Genomic DNA, 23,405 nt, shown 5'->3' with positions numbered 1-23,405 from the left:
AGTGTGAAATATTCTTCCTTATATGCATCGAAACAACGAACTCCATCCGTCCACAACGTTTGTAGATCATCAATTAAAGGTGCTAAGTACGTATTGATATCGTACCCCGGTTGCTTTGGACCTGATATTAACATTGTCAGCATCAAATGTTTTCTTCTCATACACAGCCATGGTGGAAGGTTGTATATTGTAGTGATGATGGGCCAACAACTGTACGTCGTCGACATATCTCCAAATGGGTTAATTCCATCACTAGACAAACCCAAACGGAGATTCTCGATTCTGACCCAAAGGTTGGCCACATGTGGTCTATCAACCTCCATGATGGAGTGTTAGCCGGGTGTCTCAAAACACCATCAACTTGTCTATCTATCGCATGCCAACGCAAGTTCTTAGCATTTTCAGATCTCTTGAACATTCTTATAAATCTTGGAATTATTGGAAAGTACCACATCTGCTTAGCAGCCACACCACTTTTTTCCTTTTTTGAGTTCTTAGCGATCTTCCACCTTGACAAACCACACTTAGGGCACTTGGTCAACTTTTCATATTCTTTTCTGTACAAGCAGCAATCATTAGGGCATGCATCAATCTTTTGGTAACTCAGTCCTAGGGCACCAAGTGTTTTCTTGGTTTCGTACAAAGAACATGGAATTTCATTGTTATCAGGTAATAGATCACTTATTATGGACAGCAATTCAGAGAAGCTAGTATTCGTCCAACCATACCTAACCTTCAGGTTATACAATCTCACGAGGGCTGATAACTTTGTGAATTGCTTACATCCTGGGTATAAGGGTTTCTTCGCGTCATCAAACATAGTGTCGAAGGTATTTGATGCATTACAAGATTGTTCTTGAACAGATTGAACCATATTAATTGTATTAAATAAATCGTCGTTTTCATCAGTTTCATCCACTATATTTTCCATCGGGTTGGCAACGTTATCTGAGTTCAATTCTTCACCATGCCAGAACCATACCTTGTAACTCTTATCAATTCCATTGGCATACAGATGATACCGAACTGTTGAGACATCCTTAAGTAAACGATTGCCGCAATTCAAACATGGACATCTAATTGAATTAACACCTTTGGCATGACTCAACCCAAATTTAATGAACCTTTCGACTCCTAAATCATATTCTCTTGACATCCTATTTTGGGTCATCCATGACTTGTCCATTGTGTAGAGGTCTAAGTTGGCCTCGAAATAAACCTGATTACAAAAGAGATTATAGGCAACAACTTTTAAAACTCAAACTTTCAAAACGGTAGATAATCCTCAAAGTACTTAATAATTTATTTCATACCATTTAGGAATTTTCTAGCTGTGGTGGAAACGATTGTGGTAGGAAATAGCGCCACAGATAGACACACAAAAGTATATTTTCCAAAATAGATAATCAACATCAAAATTATATATAATCAAGAAAATATTGTAACTATATATACGAAGAAAATATCGTAATCCACCTATTAACACTCAAATACCATGAAACGTTCTCCTAAGACTTGAGTCAATTCAGACCTCCCCTATTGGATTTTGTCGACTTTGACAGTTTTGAAGACATTCGTCCATATTAAACGAATCACTCGAATGCCATGATGAAAACTAATTAAATTTGTTACATTAATTTGAAAGGTTGTCTCATTACCACATTAGTGATGAAACCATCTTGAAGGAAACTTCTGGACTAGGTTCAACAACCCCCAATTAGCATAAAACATTTGAAGGACAATTTCCTTTACAGACATGATGAATGATGAAGGGAATTAGTTGACAAATAATTATAACAATAGTTTGTCTTTAGTTACTTGATTAGGGTAGGTTTGTATAAGTAGTTTGGCTTACATTGTACAAGTAATTAGACTAACTTTACCCTAAACCACAGTACACTGCCAGAAATTAAAATTGAACAGAAACTAACCGAATGAAAACAGAAATTGGGCATAACTCAAATTCACAAAATAAGCTCATGTGGTTGCAAGAACGAATTAAGATCATATATAACAGAAAATCAACGATTAATGACTGAAATTGGGATAAACTGAAACTCACGAAACAATCCAACGGAGACAACGAAGAACTTCATAGAGAGAGAGAGAGAGAAAGAGATAAGGAAGAGAAGCTTACCGGCGGAGGGGAGGGGTGACGACTGACGCCCACGATTTGAAGCTTCGGGTTGATTGGAGAGGTTTGGAGAAGACGGGGGTGGTGGCGACGGGTTGGTGGTGGCAACGGGTTGGTGGAGAAGGTTTCGACGGACGGGCAGGAGGGGGGTGGTGGTGGCGACGGGACTTCAGACGGTCAGAATTGGGAGAAAGGCGACTGGACTTCACGCGGATGGGAGGAAGAAATTGGGGGAAATTTGAGGGAAATCTATAGGGTACGCGGATGGGAGGAAGAAATTGGGGAAAATTTTGGGGAATTTGGGTTTTTTTTAAAATATAAATATGTAATTTTAATTTTTTAAATATAAAATAATAAATTTTTTAATGGTAACATTCTATGACATTAAATAACTGTCGCGAAAAGTGTTTTCCGAAAAATTCCGTCTTTTCCCGCCAAAAACGCGAAATTTTCTATTTTGTGACAGTTTTTTTTTTTTTTTCCATTCATTTTTTGAGATATAGAACTGTCATAGTAGACAGGTTTTCTTCTAGTGAGACTTGAAGAAGTTATGGTTGAAGGAAGTTAAGGTAACCATGATTGATTCACATTATCCATATATTTATGCTCTACATCGCCTTGGAACTTTTTCTGTATTTTACTTTGATTTCATCATTAACATATTTGTTAATTTGAGATAAATATTATAACCGCTGATTTTCATACTTCTCACTTTCCTAGCGTTGGATAATCTATAATCATCATGATTGATCACTAATTTTTCTTTTACTCGTGCAATATCTTTTGCTTGTTTTTCAAGGGAAATACTCTAAACTTTGAAAGGCTTAGGCAAACAACATGATCTCGTGGAGGAGTTGTGCATTGAATACTTCACTTAGGGAAAATACATTGGTGACCGGTAACTTAATTGTGAACAAGATTTTAGGATGATGTGATTTCTTCAAGATCATAGGATGATGTGATTTATGTAATTGTGAACAACACTTATTATTACTTATAATTTGTGTTTTATGATTAAGAACGGTGTTCATAACTTGTTTTGTAATATAACAATATGTTTCTATGTTGTAAGTATATTGGAATGAACAACTATATGAACATGTTCAATGACATATATGCAATTTGTTAGTTATTTGATTGAAGGTTTGAGTTGATTCAAAAAATGTAAATAGTTCAATTAATAATGTTGTATATCATTGTTAGACTTCAAAACAGGTGCAATATAATTATATGAGGTATTTTAAATTTTACAATTTATCATTTGAAAGAAGAAAAAAAATCTTGACATGTAAAACTTGTCAAGAATAAACAAATTCTTGACGTTTCTAAACTGTCAAGTATATATTTACTTGACGCGTAAAAACTATCAAACAAAAAACTCTCTTATTCTTGACACTAGATTACTTGACGTGTAAAAGCGTCAAGTAATCTTATATACTTGACACTTTTTACTTGTCAAGTATAATTTTACTTGATGCTTAAAAAACTGTCAAGTAAACCTCCTTTAAGCGTCAAGTATTGCCAGTTTTGTAGTAGTGTAGCTTTTTCCTTTCTATTTATCCTATGTTTAAACATTGTAATCGCATAAAACAAACATGATGCCTTTGTAAGATGTATTTATAAATAGTTATGAATTTACAATATAAGTTGCGTATTTTGATAATCTTATTGTGCGTTTTGACCTCATTATTCTAACAAATGTTTATATACTTATCAACATTGCAGGGCTTACCTAGCTTTGCTGGGTGCTAACCTTGCAAGGGACACGTGGCGCGCCTCACTTGGCCATGTGCCTAGTGCTCCACATAGAGTTGTCATGCACAATCCATGCATCTTGCATGTAGGGCAGACCACATGGCACAGTCGCGTGCTTCGTGTTGTATGGTTGTGCACTGTTTTGTGCCTTATGCATTCAAAAGCTCTAACTAACCTCTTAAATCTTGAAATGTACGTGCAACTCACCACACTCTTTCTAACCTATCGGCCCAACCTCAAACTTGTCTAGAAATTTCTTTCTTGGCCATAACCTAGGTCCCACTTTGGAGGTTAATATCTCCAAATTCATAACTCAAATAAGAAAATTTCCTTCTACAACATTGTGTGAAGTTGTTTTAACTTGCTTAACTCTAAATGTAAGCCAACAACTCTATAATATTTGTTTTGTAGCCCTCTAAAAATCAAGATTGCTTAGATTCTGCCAGAGAATGACCTTTCCTCCTTTATTTAGCTCAAACTTTATCTTCCTCACCTCAAACTTGACCAGAAGCCTCAACATATGAAATAGACTCAATTTAGAAACTTTTGATAGTAATTTGAGCTAAAATGCAGGAGTAAAAGGAGAGAAATACTATTTTGAAGTGATCTATTTATAATGAACTTCACATGAGAATTTCTTGACAACTCTTGCATGTAAATGGCACAGGGAATCCACTCAATCGACTTACCATGGTCAGACACCAGCTTTACTTCCTCGCTTGTAATTTAGAATTCAGAAACGTATCTGTCTTATTATTTGTTGAGTCAAAGCAATGTTACATATTTATATAGAGAATAAACTAAACCCTAGAGACTATGTAAAATTACAATAAAGGACATATGTATATATATATATATCATAACACTATAACCTTGATCAAAACTCCCAAACATTCAATCTCAATGCTTGCTAACCTCCTTTGACATAACCACAAGCCCCATCTCGCATACAAGTTTTCTTGCCAACCTTATGGTTGCCTAGGCAAAACGCTCAATGTCTCTTCACTGCCCAAATAACCTCTCAACAAGACAAGTCTTCAACGCCTAGCCATGATCATCTCACCTAACACACTTAAAGGTTATTTTGGTCTCCCAACTCTTCTCGGCTACACACACTTGTTTGTCTTTGGCCACCTAACACTTGTCATCTCGCCTAATAACCTCTTTAGAGATTATTTACTCCTCTTTTGGCCACCCACAAAACTTTAAAATGCCTACTTATAGACTGAGCCAGAATTTTCTCTTTTTCAACCTAACATCCATAACTCATTAACCATCCTTAACTTAGCTTTGTTTCTTTCGACCTACCAAGACACATTAAATGACACCACGTGCGTTTATTTTTCCAAACTTAACTCCAATCAAAATCTAACCTTCCAGGCTCTTTAAAAGATTTAATTTTTCCTAAGGTTTAGGGTTTACCAATTTAGGTGAAGGGAGTTTTAGGGTGTTGTGTGAGGGTTTGTTGTTGTTGTGAAGATGAAGAAAGGATGAGCATGGAAAATGGTTGAGCATGCATGCACAAACACACTAGATTTGAGTTGGAATGAAGCTGATGAAGGTGAATGGTTGAGCTTGGAGATCTGCAACGATTGTGAGTAGTGGAGATCAAATATCAGAGTTGTGGAGAGATGGATTGTGAGCAGAGATATGAGCACCATTCCACCCATGGAGAAGAAAAGATCGTGGTGGAGCTTAAATAAAAAAGGAAGATGAAAAGGACAAAAAGCATTAGGGTTTAGAGTTAGTTTTATTTCATTTTATGTACTTATAATTAGGAAAAGAGGGAAACAAATTTGAAAAAAAATTTAAAACTATCTTTAATGTAACTTTAACGTCGGTTTCTAAAAAAAGATACCTTTAATGTTAGTTTAAAGCTGACATTAAAGATCTGTTTTTTTAAAACCAACATTAAACATCCGTGTTCAGTTTTTCCAATCGACATCATAGGTCAAATTTATTGTAGTGAATGAGCCATGTTTCATATATGTAAAGGGCATCTAAGAGATGAGTATTATAAATATTATAATAGATGCCTATTATGCTTAGTGTTCATTGTCATGTGTCATTTTTCTCGCATTCAACTTCTTTACCATGCATCTTGAAGATACCAGCCTTTAGTGACATGTTAAATTGCCTTTAAATAATGACATTTGGTAAGTTATTATAAGATCCACATGTTAGTTGAAACTTCAAAATAATTGAATCAATATAGTGGAGATAAATAATTTTATTTTCTTTATTTTCTTTATTTATATATTATATTTTGGTTTATTGGTTAATTTACATATTATATAATAAAACTAAAAATATATTTATGACTCGTATAACAAAATAAGAAAAGTTCATGAAATTCGTATAATTTTATTTATTTATATATTATATTTTAGTTTATTGGTTAATTTTTTCTCTCCTTTTTCAGAATTTATTTCGTCTTCGTTATCATCTTTTTCATAAAGGCAATATTTTTCATCCTTATTATTTTTCATTATGATCAAGTATTGTGTCATTTTTTTTCTTCTTATTCTTTTTTCATTACCCAGTATTGTACCAAAATTGTTTTGATTTAGTACAAGATCATTCAAACCGGATACAAGGGTACAAGATCGTTTTTTTAAACATGTGTGGTCGATTAATTGCGGGAGTATTTTTGTTATTTCACATTGTACCCTTGTAACATTTTTTCTTTTTCAAAATTGTTATATACGTAGTAATTACTTTTAAAAATTCCCTTATTTACAACAATAAAATATTTTTAGTTTTTTTTTTCTTTTGTAAATTTTGCTGTATAACTTTCTATTGTTTTACTTTTATAACCTTTTTTTGAAGGTGTGGATCCATATCAACTTTTTATTGAAATTTGAAATTACATCAATTTTTTGTTTGACACAATTCTTTCCTCGAAATTTTTGTTTGACACATTTTAAACATTGTTTCTACTCTGATATTTTAATATCAAACCAACAGCGTTTTCTGGCAAAGTCTTTAATCATATTTTGTGTGGAAACCCATTTTATATATACTCTCTCTCTCTCTGTTTCTTTTTGACTATTTTCTCTAACTTTTTTTAAGGATGAATTTCATATGGACATGGCCACAACTTTACATTAGAGTCAAACCCCACCACTTTTTTCCCTTCATTTTCTACTTAAATCTATTATTTATTTTGGATATACTAAACCCCACTCGTGCTAAGTTGTTAGAACAAAAGAAAAATGTAATTATATCCTTATAATCATGGGATAATGCTATTATTAAATCCACCTTTCAAAATCTCTTATGGGTAATGCCTTGTGTGAAGTTCTTACATTTATATAATTCATATCTATCGGTAACTTTACTCTTTTTTCTTTTAAACATACATGAAAATGAAAATGTTAGGTCTTTTTTATCATTAATTGGTCTTTTATTTTAACTTTTGTAAATGAGGATTGGGGAGAACAATACAGTTGTTTCATCCATCTAGTTTTTCGGTTTCAAAATATTATAATCATAATTTGAATTTTGTTTCAATTTAATTCACAATTTTTAAGAATTACATTTTTAACCTCAATTCTTTTACTAAATAGTCATATTAGTCTTCTAGTCGTGATGAAAAGTAATGAAACTTTAATTCGAAGTAAAAAATTAAAGTTAAAAATACAAATGTTCAAATTTACAAGAAGAAAATTTTGAAATCTAGAGACTAAAAACTTGCTTTAAAATTAAAAATATAGAATTTTAAATTTAGGGTTGAAATTAAAACGGGAAAGAAAGAGATTTTCTTTCCTTTCTTTAATACGTTGAAAATGTCAAAAATTGGAATATAATGATACATGAAAGTTGGAAAAGAAATAGTGATTGTGAATAAAACTATACTTTATTGATTTTAATAAAATTATTTTTTATTTAATAAAACAAATATGAATTTATAAATTTCCAAAAAATCATTTTATTGTGGGGTTTTTTTTATGAATAATAAAAAATAATATTTACACAACTATATGATTTGTTCAAACAAAATTGATAGATATACAAATAATTAGATTAAGTCTAAAACTATATCTGGGTATGACTTAGAATAATGTGGTTGGTTGTTAATTAATATATTATGTGGCATGACAACCATATGATGTCTCTTTTATATTGAAAAGGAAAGGTAATAAATAGAAGAGTGTGATGGCACCATCATTACTAAGTTTATGGAGCATGAAGCACAATGAAGAAGACACATCTCCATATCATTATATATATTATATATATATATATAACAGAATAATTTAATTTTCTTAAGAAGATATATAATTGAATGAGTCCTTAATTTATTTCATTATTCTCACTTTGAATAATTTATTTATTTCTATGACTATCTAAATTTAAAGGGGGAGTTAGAAGTCCACTATTGAGTATTTAAGTAGGTAAAGAGTTCAACTAGGAATCCAAAGGGATATATAATTATTTGCTCAAATCTAATTGATATTTAAATTAAAAAGATACTTTTTCGTAATACTATAACATATAATTACAAATATATGGGAGAGAAGATATATGACTCGTTAGGAAAAGGAGATAAAATCAAACAAGTTTTTAAACATATTTATGAAAAGAGAGAGAGAGAGAGAGAGCGATTGGGTCGTTAAGAATATATAATTGCACATCGCTCAACATGTATAATTACTAATATTAACTATGCAATTAAAGTCGTTTTCAATCTTTCCATCATCAATAACTATATAGTTATATTTATTAGTGATATTTTATTATATTTATAAATTCTTTATTTTATTTTTACTATTTTTTAAAACAATTAGTAACAATTTATAAATTTTTTTAGTTTATTTTTACTATTTTTTAAAACAATCAGTAACAATTTGTACGTGACTTAATTAATAAATTGGAAAATTTGCATCAAATAATTATAAAAACATTTAGAAACGATAGTTTATTACATCAACTTTTTTTGGTGCATATTGTGAATATAACAAAATTAGTTATATTAAACAGCTATTAGACAGTAATCATAGTGCTATTAGACGATCGTCATTTTTAAATTTGTCATTTTTTGTGATATGAACTCTATTATCATAAATGTTTTTTTGCTATTTTTATAAAAACCTCTAATAAATTTTGAGGTCTCAAATTTAGGAAAGGTTAAACATTAATAGATATATATAAAGAAATGATATAATAAATATAACAATTAATTGTTTTCAAATATTACAAAATGAGTAAACATAGTAAAACGAGTCAAGATGAAAATTATATTTATAAATATAACAAAATTTTATTTTCCATAAGCAAGAATAAACTAGACTACAATCTAGATTGAGAAGTTTTGCTATTTAAAATAATTTTTCTATAAAAAATCATAAAAAGGAAGTAATCTTCTTGAATTTTAAACAAATTTAAAATGATTAGTATTAGTATCAGGGTAAGATTATCGATTATCTTATTGCTTTATGTTGATTTGCAATAAAATAACATAATGAAAATACCAATTTGTTTCTTAGAGAATGATACTATAATAAGATCATACAAAACATATTAATGAAAATATGGAGAGATATATAGGATAAGGAAGTTGGAATTTCACCAATTTCGTACCATTTTATATATGTCTAAAAGACAATATTTTGTATTTAATTAACGAAGAGAAGAAGATAATAAAAAGGGGTTTAAGGTTGATAAGAATTGATTGGAGTCAAATAAACTTGAACTCCATACTTAGGCTGTATGGTGAGAACACTAACAGGAGCATGGCGATAAGAATCTGAAATACTGAAGCTAAACTTAGAGAGAAGCATAGCCAAGATGATCTTAGCTTCCATCAATGCAAAGCCTTGGCCGATGCAGTTTCTTGGTCCAGCTGCAAATGGAATGAAACGTCCACCACTAAATGGCTTTGATGCAAATCTTTCTGGTTTGAACTCGTTTACATCTTTTCCCCACAGCTCTTCACTGTGATGAATTGCTAGCACTGGAATCCATATTGATAAGCCTTTTGGGATCTCTAAATCTCCCACCTTTATGTCCTCGAACGCCATTCTTGGTAGCACTGTTGCTGGTGGGTACAGCCTTAGTGATTCGTTTATCACCATGTTTAGCTGAAAAATAAGCATTAATTACGAATATCCGTTTAAACTAATTTATTCATGTTAGTTAAGCATCTTCTATCTCAAAACTAATTAACGTGAAATATTTAGATTAGGAAGAAATTACTTTTTGAGAATTTAATCTGATCATATATCTAACCATTTAATTTGTTTGAGAATTTAATTTTTAAGTGGGTGAGACCGTTATATTATAGCTCATTCTCTATTTGAGCTGGTTCCAATTATAATAGTTGGTGTTTTCAACTATTATATCTTGGTGCACGTACTAATTTCTTGACCATCTCAAAAGAAATTATAATAGTTGGTATTAATTTTCAATGTAATATTATATTTATAGTGTTTTACTATCTCCTCCTTACCCTCTCTTTCTCTCTTTTTTATTGTCTTTAGGTCATAGTAGAAAAATGTTTGGATGCAGATTAATATGACTTACTAATTATTGTAATCTAAATACTATAATAATCAACATGGTATTTCAAACACCTTTTAAAAATTTAACGTGTCGTAACGTGATTATTCTTGTGAATATATTATAATTCAACTCGTGACTAAATTACCACTAAAGCCCAAAGGTGAAGTGCAAGATTGGACACAGGGACAATAGTTTGCTTACCAAAGTGAACTTAGAGAGATGTTCAACAGAGGGAGTAGCACCATTATGGCAAACTTGATTGACTTCATGACGAACTTTTTGTTGCCAATTAGGGTTAGTGGCAAGCAACATGATTGTCCAAGTGAGCAAAAGGGCAGTGGTTTCATGTCCAGCAAAGAAGAATGTTTTGCATTCATCCATTATGAGTTGCAAGTTCAAGCTGAAACCATTATCCCCATCTTCTCTTCTCTTTTGCATTTCATTCAATAGCATTCCCAATAAATCACTTCCATAGCAAGTACTTCTACCAATCTCCACACCATCTTTTCTGCTTTGAATGATCTCCATTAATAACCTCTCTACCTCCATTTTTAGTGACTTTATTTCCCTATTGTATTTACTTGGAAAAAACCTGATCAAAATAAACATTAAAACTCCACTCCCCACCTCCAAAGCACAATATTATATTGATGGAGAATAGAAGACATTTTCTTCTAAAAAGTATATGGAGAGATGAACAAGAGGTCTTCTGAAAAAACTATTCAAAATATCTAAAAAACATTTCAAAATTTTAAATTTATCATTGATAATAATAACAAATTCATTCTCAGTTAATAATAAAATTTAAAACTTTTCAATATTTTGTAAATATCTTTTATAGTTTCATGATTTACAATAATTTTCTATAAATTAATTTTGGTTATTTGTATATTATATAAAGTTGAGATATTGATGAAAGTTTGTTGGACAAATATTAGAAGGAAAGTTTGCTTTTATGAATATAAGTTGGGGCATGAGAATTAGATTTTAAATGATTAAGTATACAATAATATTAAAAAAAATTACAAATATAGCAAAAATTATCAAAGTGTATCAATCATCTATCATTGATCATTGACAGACTATGTTGCACATATTGGAGTAATAAACCATAAGAGTCTATCAGCCATAGAATTTGCTATATTTGCAATATTTTAAAATGTTGTTATATACTTAATTATTATTCCTAAAATCGCTACACATTACAATTAGAGATATTTTTTAAAATAACAAAACAATTAAAATATTTACAAACTATAACAAAATTTTGAATTATATTCATTATAGAAACTGATAGACTTCCATCTTTGTGTTTTAATGTCATTGATAGAAGCATATCAGTGTCTATCAATATCTATTATTGATAGAATTTGAAAAATTTGTTATATATTATAAATATTTTATCAAATAGACTATTTCTTACAATCTCTTTTATAATTGTCCTATAGTTTTTGTAAAATAGAACGACATATGTGTTAGCCACTAAAAAGATTGTTGTACCAAAATTTGTATAAGTCATATTATTAAATAAAATCAATATAAACATTTTAAATTCAACAAATGTGAGGGTGTGAACAAGAGTCCAAGTTATCCACTTTAGTTGTCGACGATTACCAAAAGTTATATAAAGTAAAAGTAATGTTTAATTTTCTTTTTAATAAATGTAATTTGACTAAAAATTTAAATTATATAAATAAAAAAAACCAACGACTAAATTTAAAATTTATATAAAGTACAGAACTTAAAATTGGAGAATTAAAATTATAAAAAACTGAAATATTTTAATGAATAAATAGATTAGATTTAAAAACAGAGAAGAAAGAAACGAAATATTTAGACGAAAAATGGGTATAGGATTTGAAGTTGACATAAAGAAAGGTTACCGGCTACCGGGAAGGCAGAGGTGGCGGCTTGCTTGGGCACAGAGGTGCTGAAGAAGAGTAAGCAAATGAAATATTTGGTTGCCTTTATCGGAATTACAATCGAACTCGGTCCGAGAAATGATGTCGGCGGTGAGTTGTTTCATGTAATCGGCGATCTCAAACTCCGTCCGGCCCGAGTCAAACTCGGTCTCAAGTGATTGGATCAATTTGTTAGTGCATTCCACCATCAACCCGGCATAGCTCTTTTCATGTCATTACAATTTATAATCATATAACAAAATTCCAATTATATAATTACAAATTAATAAACATATGATTAAATCATATTTATTCCCTATCCCATTAATTAATTTATATCCTTTTAGACATATATTACATATGGGTCCTATCTTCTCTCTTTTTAACCAACAAAAGAGGTACAACTGAACAATTTTCATGTCAATTTTCTCAGTATATTCAACTCTCATTTCTCTTCTTCTTCCATCTATTTCTAGATTTTCCTTTCATTTTCTCTAAATTACTCTATCAATATCTAGCTACGTTTTTTTATAGATGATGACTTAACCGTAGTATAATATGAAGATAGGGGTATGGAAATTTTTTAACCTCAAACTTAATTTTAAAATGAGTTATTATATGGATTTTGTAGTCCTTCAAATTAAGGGTGTGGTTCTCACACTTGTATTAAAATACTAAATTTCAATATAAATAGAAAACATCAAACATTTATAAAAAACACAAACATCTACATTTTTTTTTTAATTCAAAATATATCAATATAATAATAATGATCAAATTAAACCTCTTTCCATATTTGCCTTTATTTCTAATAATGATGAAAAAGTAGAAAAAGTGAAAAACATAAACTTACCAAACAAGATAAAGGAGATGAAGGGAGATAAATTTGAAAGCATAAAGATCAATTAGGTAAATATTTGGGTGTTTTTGCATCACAGTCTGTTGTCCGACAAATTATTTTTCATTTCTTCATATATATATATATATATATATACACACACATATATATGTTTAAATATTATTGTTATATTCAGTTATAGAGTGAGTTACCTTGAGTTTATCCCCCATAAATGAAGGGGCAACGATGTGTCGTTGATGATACCAATCTTCTCCATTTGCCATCAACAATCCTTTCCCAATGAAATGTTTGGTTCCCTGTCTTTGCAGCCATGATCTTCCACACACATTGCTGTTTTTACTCAATACTTCTTTTATCAATTCCGTCTCCGCCAAACATAGCCTCGGCTCCATCCCGTTCCAATATATAAACCTCTTTCCTGTACCATAAAATTCCTAACTCAAAAGATTAACTTGATAGGTTATAATATATCTTATTCAATCATGCATGTTCAAAAAGTCACATCTTAAAAGAAACTATGCTTGTTTTTAAATGTTTACCAATATAATTTGGTTCTCTTGACAAATTCGAATCTTTAACCATTTTTATTTTGAATATTTTCTTTTACTGATGGTATATGCATGGCGTACCGTATTGCTTTGTCCAGGTGGTGTAATGAGGCAATAGGCGGTCGACGATGTTGTGATCGATGGAGCTCATGTCCTTGGCGGTGGATTTTCCTAAAAGTGCTGCTACGTCAAGGATGTTTCCGACAAGTGGCCGAGGGACGGGGCCACGAACACCTTGTTTCTCCATCTTCTTCCTGATTCTTCTTGGGGTCAACCAGTAGCATGAAATTGTATCATATGCAATCTTTGCAAGTGATGAAATAAAAATCACCAAAAGTGTTGTTAGAATAATCATAATCGCCATGGGCAGAGATGAAGAGGAAAGTTTTTCAAAGAGAAAAATATTGGGGAGAGAGAGAGAGATGGGTGGGTTTGTATGGATGAAGGAAGGAGCCAATTTATAATCGCCAACTCATTGTTACCTGTTAAAAAACTCTCTTATTTTCCTACTTTCCTTTTAGTGAATGAAAATATAACAATATAATTTAGTGCATCCAGAGATGCATCTATTTTTACCGTTTTTTCTTATCAAATAAGAAAATAAAAGATATCTAATTTCTTTTCAAAAAAACTTGTCATATTGAATTGTATTCAAACAATAAAATGAGTGTAGATTATAGTGTTATTGCATACATAGGAAAAAAGTATAAAATAATAGCATAAATAGCACAAGTATAAAATAATTACATATATATAGCACAAAAAATAGTAAAAGACTAAAATACCCATGTCCAACTTTCATTTTTGGCGGTTTTTGTTTTACCGAATTTCTCAATTTAGAAACTAGCAGTAATAACATCTATCACTAATAATTGCTAACAGCCATATATGCTATTAATGATAACTTTTAATTTGAGAAATGATTATTTCACACATTTCTTTTCAATTTTTCACGTTGAAAGCTATCACATATAGTTAAAATTTGTAAATATCATTACTAGCTGTTATCGGTTGTTATCACCAATAGCTACTATCAGTGATAATTTTTAAATTGAAGAATATGCATGTTAGCAATTGATATAAAGACAACAACTATTAGCGATAACTTTTATCAACGATAGCCACTCAAAAGGTAAAGTAATTTTCAATTTGAGAAATATGGTATTGGTTGCTATAGTTAACTACTATCGTTGATAACTGCTATTAGTGATATGGTATGTGATAGCTTTCATTTTAAGAAATGACAGTTCCTATCACTAATATCTTTTTATCAGTGATGTTAGTATCAATTGATATTCCTAATAGCTATTATAAATAATTTTTCTATATTGCTATCAACGTAAAATAATATCACTAACATTATCTATCATTGGTTGCATTAGAAGGATATGATCACTAGTAGCAACTATAAACAATATCATTAGACAAATGATATTTTTTTTATAAGTGATATCTCCTTGATAAACATATCAATTTTGAATTGATAAGGTTTAATTAGGCTATCAACTAATATTTTTTATAGCTACTATTAATGATATTCTTCTATTGCTATCACTTATAATATCCACCAGTGATATAGCAACAGAAGGATATCACTGATAGCATCTATAAGAAATTTTCTAATAGGCTATTATATCAATGCAATGCTATTCTAAGGTGATGATATTGCGGTTGTTTGTTTTTAGCATAAATTGAAAAAAAAAAAAGAAGATCAAATTAGTATGTTATTAGTGATAGCTTTGAATCACTGATTAGTAACATATAATATTCATATGATAGCTTCTATCCATCGTTGATAGTTAATTGACATTGATATAGTTGCAACTTTTTGTTAAAATAAATTATTGATTTTAGGTTATGCTATTAACATTTATATCATTTAAGAAATTTAAAGTTCAAGTTATCAGTGATAAATTCATGTAAAACATATTTACAGATAAGACATGATGTCATTGATAGAAGTCATCACCCATAGTATAGTATCAAGGATAGAAGTTATCATGGATAGCATAAGAGGAAGGAAACTGGGAGACAAAATTGATGTTTAAAAAAAATTGGTAAAAAATTGTCAATTTAGCATAAATTATATTTTTTTTTCTAATTTGTGTTATATGTGCAATTTTTCTTTCAAATATATACCTTTGTATTCTTCCATAAAATATTTATGGTGTTATGCGATAAACTACTCTTTTTTCTTTTCATGGTATGTTGATATGATTAATTTTAAGAGGGGTGGAAGAGGAAAACAATTATGATTCTTTTTGGGGGTAATTATGATTTTATACTGGTTATAATCTATAAAATTGAAAATGAGATGGCAAGGAATTTAATGACAAGAGTTAGAAAAAGAAGAGAAAATAATAGTTTGTTTCATGGTTTTCCTCACAAACATATATGCAAGAGTTAAGAAAAGAAGAGAAAATAATAATGGCAAATGATGTCATTGGAATCAAATACATATTACAAAAATAATTAACGTATAAAGCCATGAATCAAGTTCAAAGCATCATAGGTTAAAAAAATATATAATGAAACAAGTTCGAGGCATCATAATTTTTTTAGGGTTTTTCAAATATATGTGTATGATTCCAAAAAAAATTGAATTGTAATTTAGATATTGTTTGAAGGTGGTTTTGAATCAAAGGGTACACTCGACATAACACGATGACAACTGAACTCAAGAAAGTAATGATGAGTCGTAATGTGATGGTACATAATAGTAAAGTTGACTCAAGCAAGGATCAAATTAGAATGTGAGCGACCCATCAAATCAACTTTGGAGGGGTTTGACTCTCATGTGCTTAGGTTTGATAAGAGAGAAATGAAACTCGAGAGTAATAAAAGAAACCTAGACAAAGAGAATCTATAGATCATCGATCCATACAAAAACATTAGTATAAAACACTGAAAGATCAGGGAAGTTGACACTTCTAGGAAAGTCGTAGCAAGTCCCACCTATCAACTCTCTAACCTAACATTATTGGATCTTGTGTGTGGTAGACACCATAATAGTGTGTAAATAGGTGTAAGTATTTCTATTTTGTAGTTCATGTTGATCTTCTTCTTAATGCAATCTTACTATTGTTGTCACAGGAAGGAGATGCATTTTTTGAAAAATAATATATATTTCTAAATCATAAATAACTTAAAGTTACCACTAAATAATAGTTTGAGTAAAAATTATTATTAATTAAATTATAAACATATTTTATGTTTAAAATTTTGTATTATCATTCTTTCGTGATATGATCATAACAGTTAATGCATATTTTAATTTTCCATAAAGGAATTACATATTTGTATGCTGTCAATATTTTTTAATATAAATTTGCATTTTACATTTTCAAAATCAAAATCTGTATATAAACTAAAATGAAAAAAAATAATAATTTCCATAAATATAACAACCGATTTAATATTTACAGTACGTGTAACAAAATGAAAAATTCTATGAAGGTGGTCATTTTTTTATAAAAAAATTCATGTTTGCGCTCTTTCGTCGTCTTTCTTCTTTTCTTCTTCTTCTTCGTTTTCTCTTGTTCTCTTCGGCAATTCTTTTTTTTTTTTTTTCAAACTGTTGTTTGGTTCAATATTGTGTATCAAATATAAAAGTTCTATTTTTTAAAAACTTTTTTCAAACTATTATTTAGATGTTGAAGATCGCGAAAAAAATTCATTGGGAAATTGGATAAACAAATCTAAACGATAGTGTAGCAAAGAATCTTAAAGAAAATGTTTAGATTTAGGTAGTCAAGTTTAAACGATTAAATCTAAACGATCATGTATAAAAAAATCTTGAAAAAATTGTTGAGAATTGACTATCCAAATTTAAGCGATCAAATACAACGTTGATTTAAACACACGTCAGAAAAGAGAGAAGATGCCAAAGTTGAGAAACACACGTCGGGATAAGGAGAAAAGGCCGACACAACCGGAAACCACATTGGGGACAGATAGTAATTGAATTTTTTATTATACTTTCCCCGATGCAAACACAAAAAACGTCGGGGAAAGTTAGGAATTAAAATTTACATTTAGACTTTCGCCGACGTTCTTACACACCACGTCGGCAAAGGTTTAAATTATAATATTGAATTTAAACATTTGTCGACGTTCATACACACCATGTCGGCAAAGGTCTTAATAATAATATTTAATTTAAACCTTTGCCAACGTCAATCAACACTATGTCGACAAAGGTTTTAATAATCATATATAATTGAAACCTTTTCCGACATCAGCGTTGACCACGTTTGGCAAAGGGCTAGGAATTTATTATTACAGTTGGACTTTTCCTTACACCTTAGTGAGACGTCGAAAAAATTCTGGAAAGATTGATGTTTTCGTGTTCGGTCGACATTTTCTCTCCCTATTTGTTCTGTGATTATAGAACACAGAGCACGCGAAACTGAAAGAGAAAAGAAAAAAAAAATAGAGGGAAGAAGAAGAATCGTTAGTCGTTTGCCTTCCATCCCAATCATTCGTCGCCCACTGCTCTGTGCTCCTCCCTCATCCTCCGTCGTTGATTTGCTTGGTATAAGATTTTGTTCTTTGTTTTTTTTTTTTTTTAAACTTGTATAGTTTATAATGTATGTATGTGTAATATATTATATATGTTTTTATTATATATAGTATGAAATATATGCATGTGTAGTTTGAAATTCATTGTTATGTTTGGTAATGTATTATCCATGCCAGAGATATATGCGTGTGTAATATATTATGTATGTTTTTATATGAAAATGTATGAGTTTTTATATTAAGTTTGAGATTTGATGTGTAAATTTGAGATTGTCTGTTGATATTATATATTCTATGTGTAATGTATGTTCTTTAGAGTTTTGAATATAAACTAGATATTCAATTTGATAGTTAATTTAAATTTGAGTTTAAATATGAATTTTTGTTTAATATCAATTATAATACGAATTTGAATTTAAAGTTGAATATGAATATAAATTTTGTGGTTATCCTATCGTCATGGTAGCCTATTTATTTATGTAAAAAAAATTAGTTTCTAAGTCGTTAATTACAAGGTTTGAGATTCTTAAGTAGCTTTTAATTAAGTATGTATGAATTGTTAGATATGTTGAAAATGTTAGTTATGTTTAAACTTAAGTTTAGATTTGAATTAATTTTAGTGTTATATTAGAGATTCGACAATATAGCCTATTCAATGAGTAAGTTGGAGTTAAGTTGGAGTATGTTGGAGTAAGTTGAGAGCAGAGATATAAAACTAATCAAACGTATTAATGTTTTAGGGCTTTTAACGAGATGGACAAGAGTTGGATGAAACTTAGGGATATATTTTCGGTTGAGTACAGAGAATGAGTTTTCTAATTTTTAGAGGTTGCAAAATATCACGTCAATAATTACGAACAAATAAGGTATTCATGCAAGAGATGTATGAATTCAAATTGAGACTCATTAGAGGGTGTGGAGCGACATCTATTAACCATTGGAATAGCCTCTTTATACGTAGACTGGGTGTATCATGGAGAACCCGTAAACTTGTATAGAGGTATGTAAAGGCTTGATGAAGGAGCGAGTTGTAGTAATAATCCTTTTGATGAACTAGTAGTAATCCATTTTTTGAAGAAAATGAAATGTTGGGTGTGTTGCATAATTTACAAGCTGGTATTGAACACGTATAAAGGAAAAGTTTGGAGAATGAAATGTCGTTTATCATTAGGGTAGATTTAGAAGAAGATAGAACACATGTGGTATTTAAGGAGTTATTAAACCAAGCAAGTTGTGAGCTATATCCCGACTAGTCAGAATTTTCATCTCTAAACTTTTTGGTTATGATGATGCATGTGAAGGTTCTAAATGATATGAGCAACAAGTGTTTTGACATGATTTTACAGATAATAAAACGTGCATTTTCAATGTGTGGTACCAATATCCCTGGTTTATTCTATGAAGCCAAACGTAAGTTGCGTGAGTTAGGACTTGGATACATGCCTGTAAGTATGATTATCTATTGTTCTGGAAGGAGTTCAGAGATTTGCAAAAGTGTCAAACTTGTGGTGAGTCTCAGTACATGGTTAGTTCCAACGACAAATCATCAAGGGAAAAAATTCCACATAAAGTATTTCGCTATTTGTTGTTGGTGTCAACATTACAGCGCTTGTTTGTATTGCAAGAAAGCTCGGTGAACATGAGATGACATAATGATAAACGAATGGAAACAGAGGATGTGCTGAGATGACATCCAGCTAATGCAGAGGGATGAAAGCACTTTGATTCTGAATTTTATGATTTTTCTTTAAAGCCACTTAACGTTCGTTTGGGGTTAGCTTCAGATGGATTTAATTTGTTCGATCATATGAGTATCTCGTACAGTATGTGGCCTGTAGTGTTAATTCCTTACAATTTTCTGCCATGGAAATGCATGAAAGAGTAAAAAAATTTCATGTCTCAAGTTATATTAGAAAAGCGTGAGAGTTCAAATAATATTTCTCAAGATTTCTTCTCACTCGCAATGGGACCTTCAGTTGAGATTTGCTCTTACAGTGGATGCATTGTCGGTGGTGTATGATTTCACATATTGGAGAGTGATTTCTGACGCACAACACATAACAGTGGAGTCATTGTAGTCGGTGAAGGTAGTAGAGGTGGTGCGGTACTCACATTTTGTTTAAGGTAGTTGGTGAAGGTAGTGAATGTCTTCTTAACATATACACATTAGTCATATATTTTTTTATACATTTAGTTTATGTTATACTCACATTTTGTTTAACGTTTGTTGGTTTCCATGTCTGTAGGAATTATGTCTAACTTTTCGGTCGATAATCATGATACAGATATTTTTCTCAATTTGGATGCATTAGATAATGTGGGAGAATCATCCTCGGTGGGCAACACTCCAGATTCGTCTTGTTACACTTAAATATTAGTATTCATCGTTATTGTCCAATCTAATAGGCTATTTTTTCTTTTGTAGAGTCGCTTCAACCCTCTCCAACTCTCATTACAACACTTTAGGAACATTGAGTTGGAGAGATACGCTCAACAGAATGGGAGGATTCCCATTTCAATCACTCTGGGAGGGGACAAGCCTATTTTCGGGCATGCCCCTTGTTTCAACGGCACGATCCATATGTTGTCGCGAGAGACGTTTCCAATTTAGGCACTAAAATGGACAGATGTACCCCGAGAGTGCATCGAGGTCGTCAAGGGCTGCCTGTGGGTAAGTTTGTAAATTTTTTAACATATATATATGTTGAACATAAGTATGTAGAAGACTAATCTCAAACCCTATTTCTTTTGTAGCAATTTTTCGTGCTGGATTTTCTGGATCCATCACTTAATCGGTTTGTTGAGCATCAAATGTTCAACGTGTGGAAGGAGTTCAGGGAAGAGAACCACCAACACTTTAAGAAGTTCAGTGACCCCGAAGAAGCACGTGCAAACCCACCACCCAGATTGGACAATCGAGTGCCATATTGACACTTTCTTTGTGACCATTACATGACACGACAATTCCAGGTGATTAATATCGAATCAATTAATAATAATTCGTTTAATTTTGTTTGAATATAACATTTTAATTACACTTTGTCTGATTGTAGGAGAAATCAAGTGCTTGTAAGGCTGCTATAGCGAAGTAACCTTACAACAATAAGAGTGATTTCAAGTCGTTCCTTCAGCGACAAGTCGAGCTCACTGTAGAACGCAGTCGTTCATTGGATTATGTCGACTTTTTTATAGAGACGCACGCCAGTAGTACTGTCGCGTTCGTTTCACCGGTAGTAGAGGACACACACGTAAGTTCACCCTAGCTTGTTATTACTTTCTTTTTAAATTTTGATGATCTCTCTTGATCCCAACTTGTATTATTGTGCAGAATCAAATGTTACAACTTCAGTCTCAGCTCATCTCATAGGGTTCTCAACCACTCTCGGAGGACGACATATGCGAGATTGTTTTGGATAGACATTGGCCTACTCAAAAAGGTCTTGGTTGGGGCACCAAACCAAAGTCAAGAAAGAGTTCTGCTTCCTCCGCTTCTTCCTCCTCTTACGACCACCACGCACACATTGCGGAGGTTAGCCAACTTAGGGACAACCTTGAAAATACTGGTCTATAAACTAAAATAAATTAGGAATAATGGTCCTCTGTACATAACCCATTTGGGATTTTGAAAAATGTCCAAACTAATCTTGAAAGTTAGTGGTAGCCATCCGCAAAAGAAGATGGCTTTTCTTCAACAAATATTCCAACTTTTGCAACAAAGTAATCACTAATTAGTTCTAAACAAAAGTTTCACCTTATTTCTTTGCTTCCTTTTTTACTTTCTAATAAGCTTTCAAAAACTAATAATAATAATAAGTTCCATTTAGTAATCAATTTATTTTTTTATTTTAGTTTTTAGAACTGTACCTATTTTCTCATCATTTCTTACCTTGGTTTATACTGATGTGTATTCTTAGCTAAATTCAAAAAAAAAAACAAAAACAAAAAAAAAAGTTCAAAACTACTTTTTTTTTTAGTTTGTAAATTTTTACTTAGTTTATGAAAACATGGGTAACAGGACATAAATCAAGAAATTTGCAGTAGAAGAGAGGTGTATAGACTTAATTTGGAAAAACAAAAAATTTAAGACAAAATTATTACTGAATTGATTTAAATTATATTATTTATTTTAACATTTAGGAAGTTCAAAAATGGGAGAAACAAGTCTAAATTGAGAAAAAAGTAACCAAAAAGTAAAGGCAACAACAGAATAATTTTCAAATAATATTATGCATATCAGATTAGTTAACTTTGTTTTATTAATTCTTTTGTTGAGATTCAGTAACGTTTTAGGTACAACTATCAAATCATCTTTGTATATATTTGGGAGGAAGATTACAACATTTTCTTTCAAATCTCATGTAGTACGATGTTAAAGCATTAACAAGAACAGTATAAATAAGCACACAGTTAAAAGTAAATGGAAAACAGAGATTGGTTATCCACATGGGTGAAATAACACACCAACCACCTCTTAGAAAGATAATTTCATTAATATAATATTAAATAATTACAACGTTGCAGTACACAAATAGCTTAACTCCTTATAAAAGGTATTTATTCTTTGTTTATTAATTTTGTTTATGTCCTTAATTTATTCATTCACCAAAATCTTCGTTTCAATCCAATTGAATATCAATTTGAAAATTTTCTAAATGAAATTTTGAATGGGTTTTAATTAAAAAAAATTCAGTTGATTTTAGATACTTTTTCTAAGAAGACTTTCCATTGAACTTTGCAAAAGAAGAAAAAAAGAAAAAGAAATCTAAAAAATCTAGTTTAGAACTTTTAAATAAAATTGAATTTAGGTTAAACTTCAATTTCGAGTGTTTGAGTTAGCTGAGGAGCTCAAAAATAGAAAGGTTGAAGACTTATTAGTCGAGGAGGAAGGCTGGAGGGTGATGCTGAGGATATTGTAAATACCCCTGGAACCCGCCAATCAATTGAGATGAGAGTAGCTGGGGGTTGGAATAACAAACCCATTTTCTTTTGTTAAAGGTGCTTATCACCTTGCATTAATATTGTGTCTCTCCAGGAGCCCCTCTTCTTCAATCGGTGGAGGATTGAAGTTGGAAAGAGTTTTGGAAAATTAATATCATTCCTAGGGCGAAGATTTTGGAAGCGTTTAAGACGGAAAGTGACTTATAATAGTCTTCAGATTATAATAGTGTAGGTATCGTAATAGT

At 30.8% G+C, this 23,405-nt stretch overlaps 2 protein-coding genes across 2 annotated transcripts; both read right to left on the bottom strand.

The window, feature by feature from the left end:
* Positions 1-157: 157 nt before the first annotated feature.
* LOC116402900 lies at positions 158-1,186 on the bottom strand. The gene has a single exon (XM_031883332.1). The coding sequence runs from the start codon at positions 1,184-1,186 to the stop codon at positions 158-160; it is 1,029 nt and encodes a 342-aa protein (XP_031739192.1).
* Positions 1,187-9,434: 8,248 nt separating this feature from the next.
* On the bottom strand, positions 9,435-14,125 carry LOC101213604 (cytokinin hydroxylase). Its single transcript, XM_004145612.3, has 5 exons — positions 13,783-14,125; positions 13,345-13,571; positions 12,277-12,518; positions 10,595-10,985; positions 9,435-9,972 (listed from the first exon to the last, which is right to left on the bottom strand). The coding sequence occupies exons 1-5, from the start codon at positions 14,063-14,065 to the stop codon at positions 9,544-9,546; spliced, it is 1,572 nt and encodes a 523-aa protein (XP_004145660.1). The 5' UTR covers positions 14,066-14,125; the 3' UTR covers positions 9,435-9,543.
* Positions 14,126-23,405: the final 9,280 nt, after the last annotated feature.

This window comes from Cucumis sativus, chromosome 3 (assembly GCF_000004075.3).
Source record: "Cucumis sativus cultivar 9930 chromosome 3, Cucumber_9930_V3, whole genome shotgun sequence".
In the NCBI taxonomy this organism is placed as follows: Eukaryota; Viridiplantae; Streptophyta; class Magnoliopsida; order Cucurbitales; family Cucurbitaceae; genus Cucumis; species Cucumis sativus.
The sequence above is the reverse complement of the archived record's forward strand: the minus strand, read 5'-3'. Positions and strand labels throughout refer to the sequence as shown.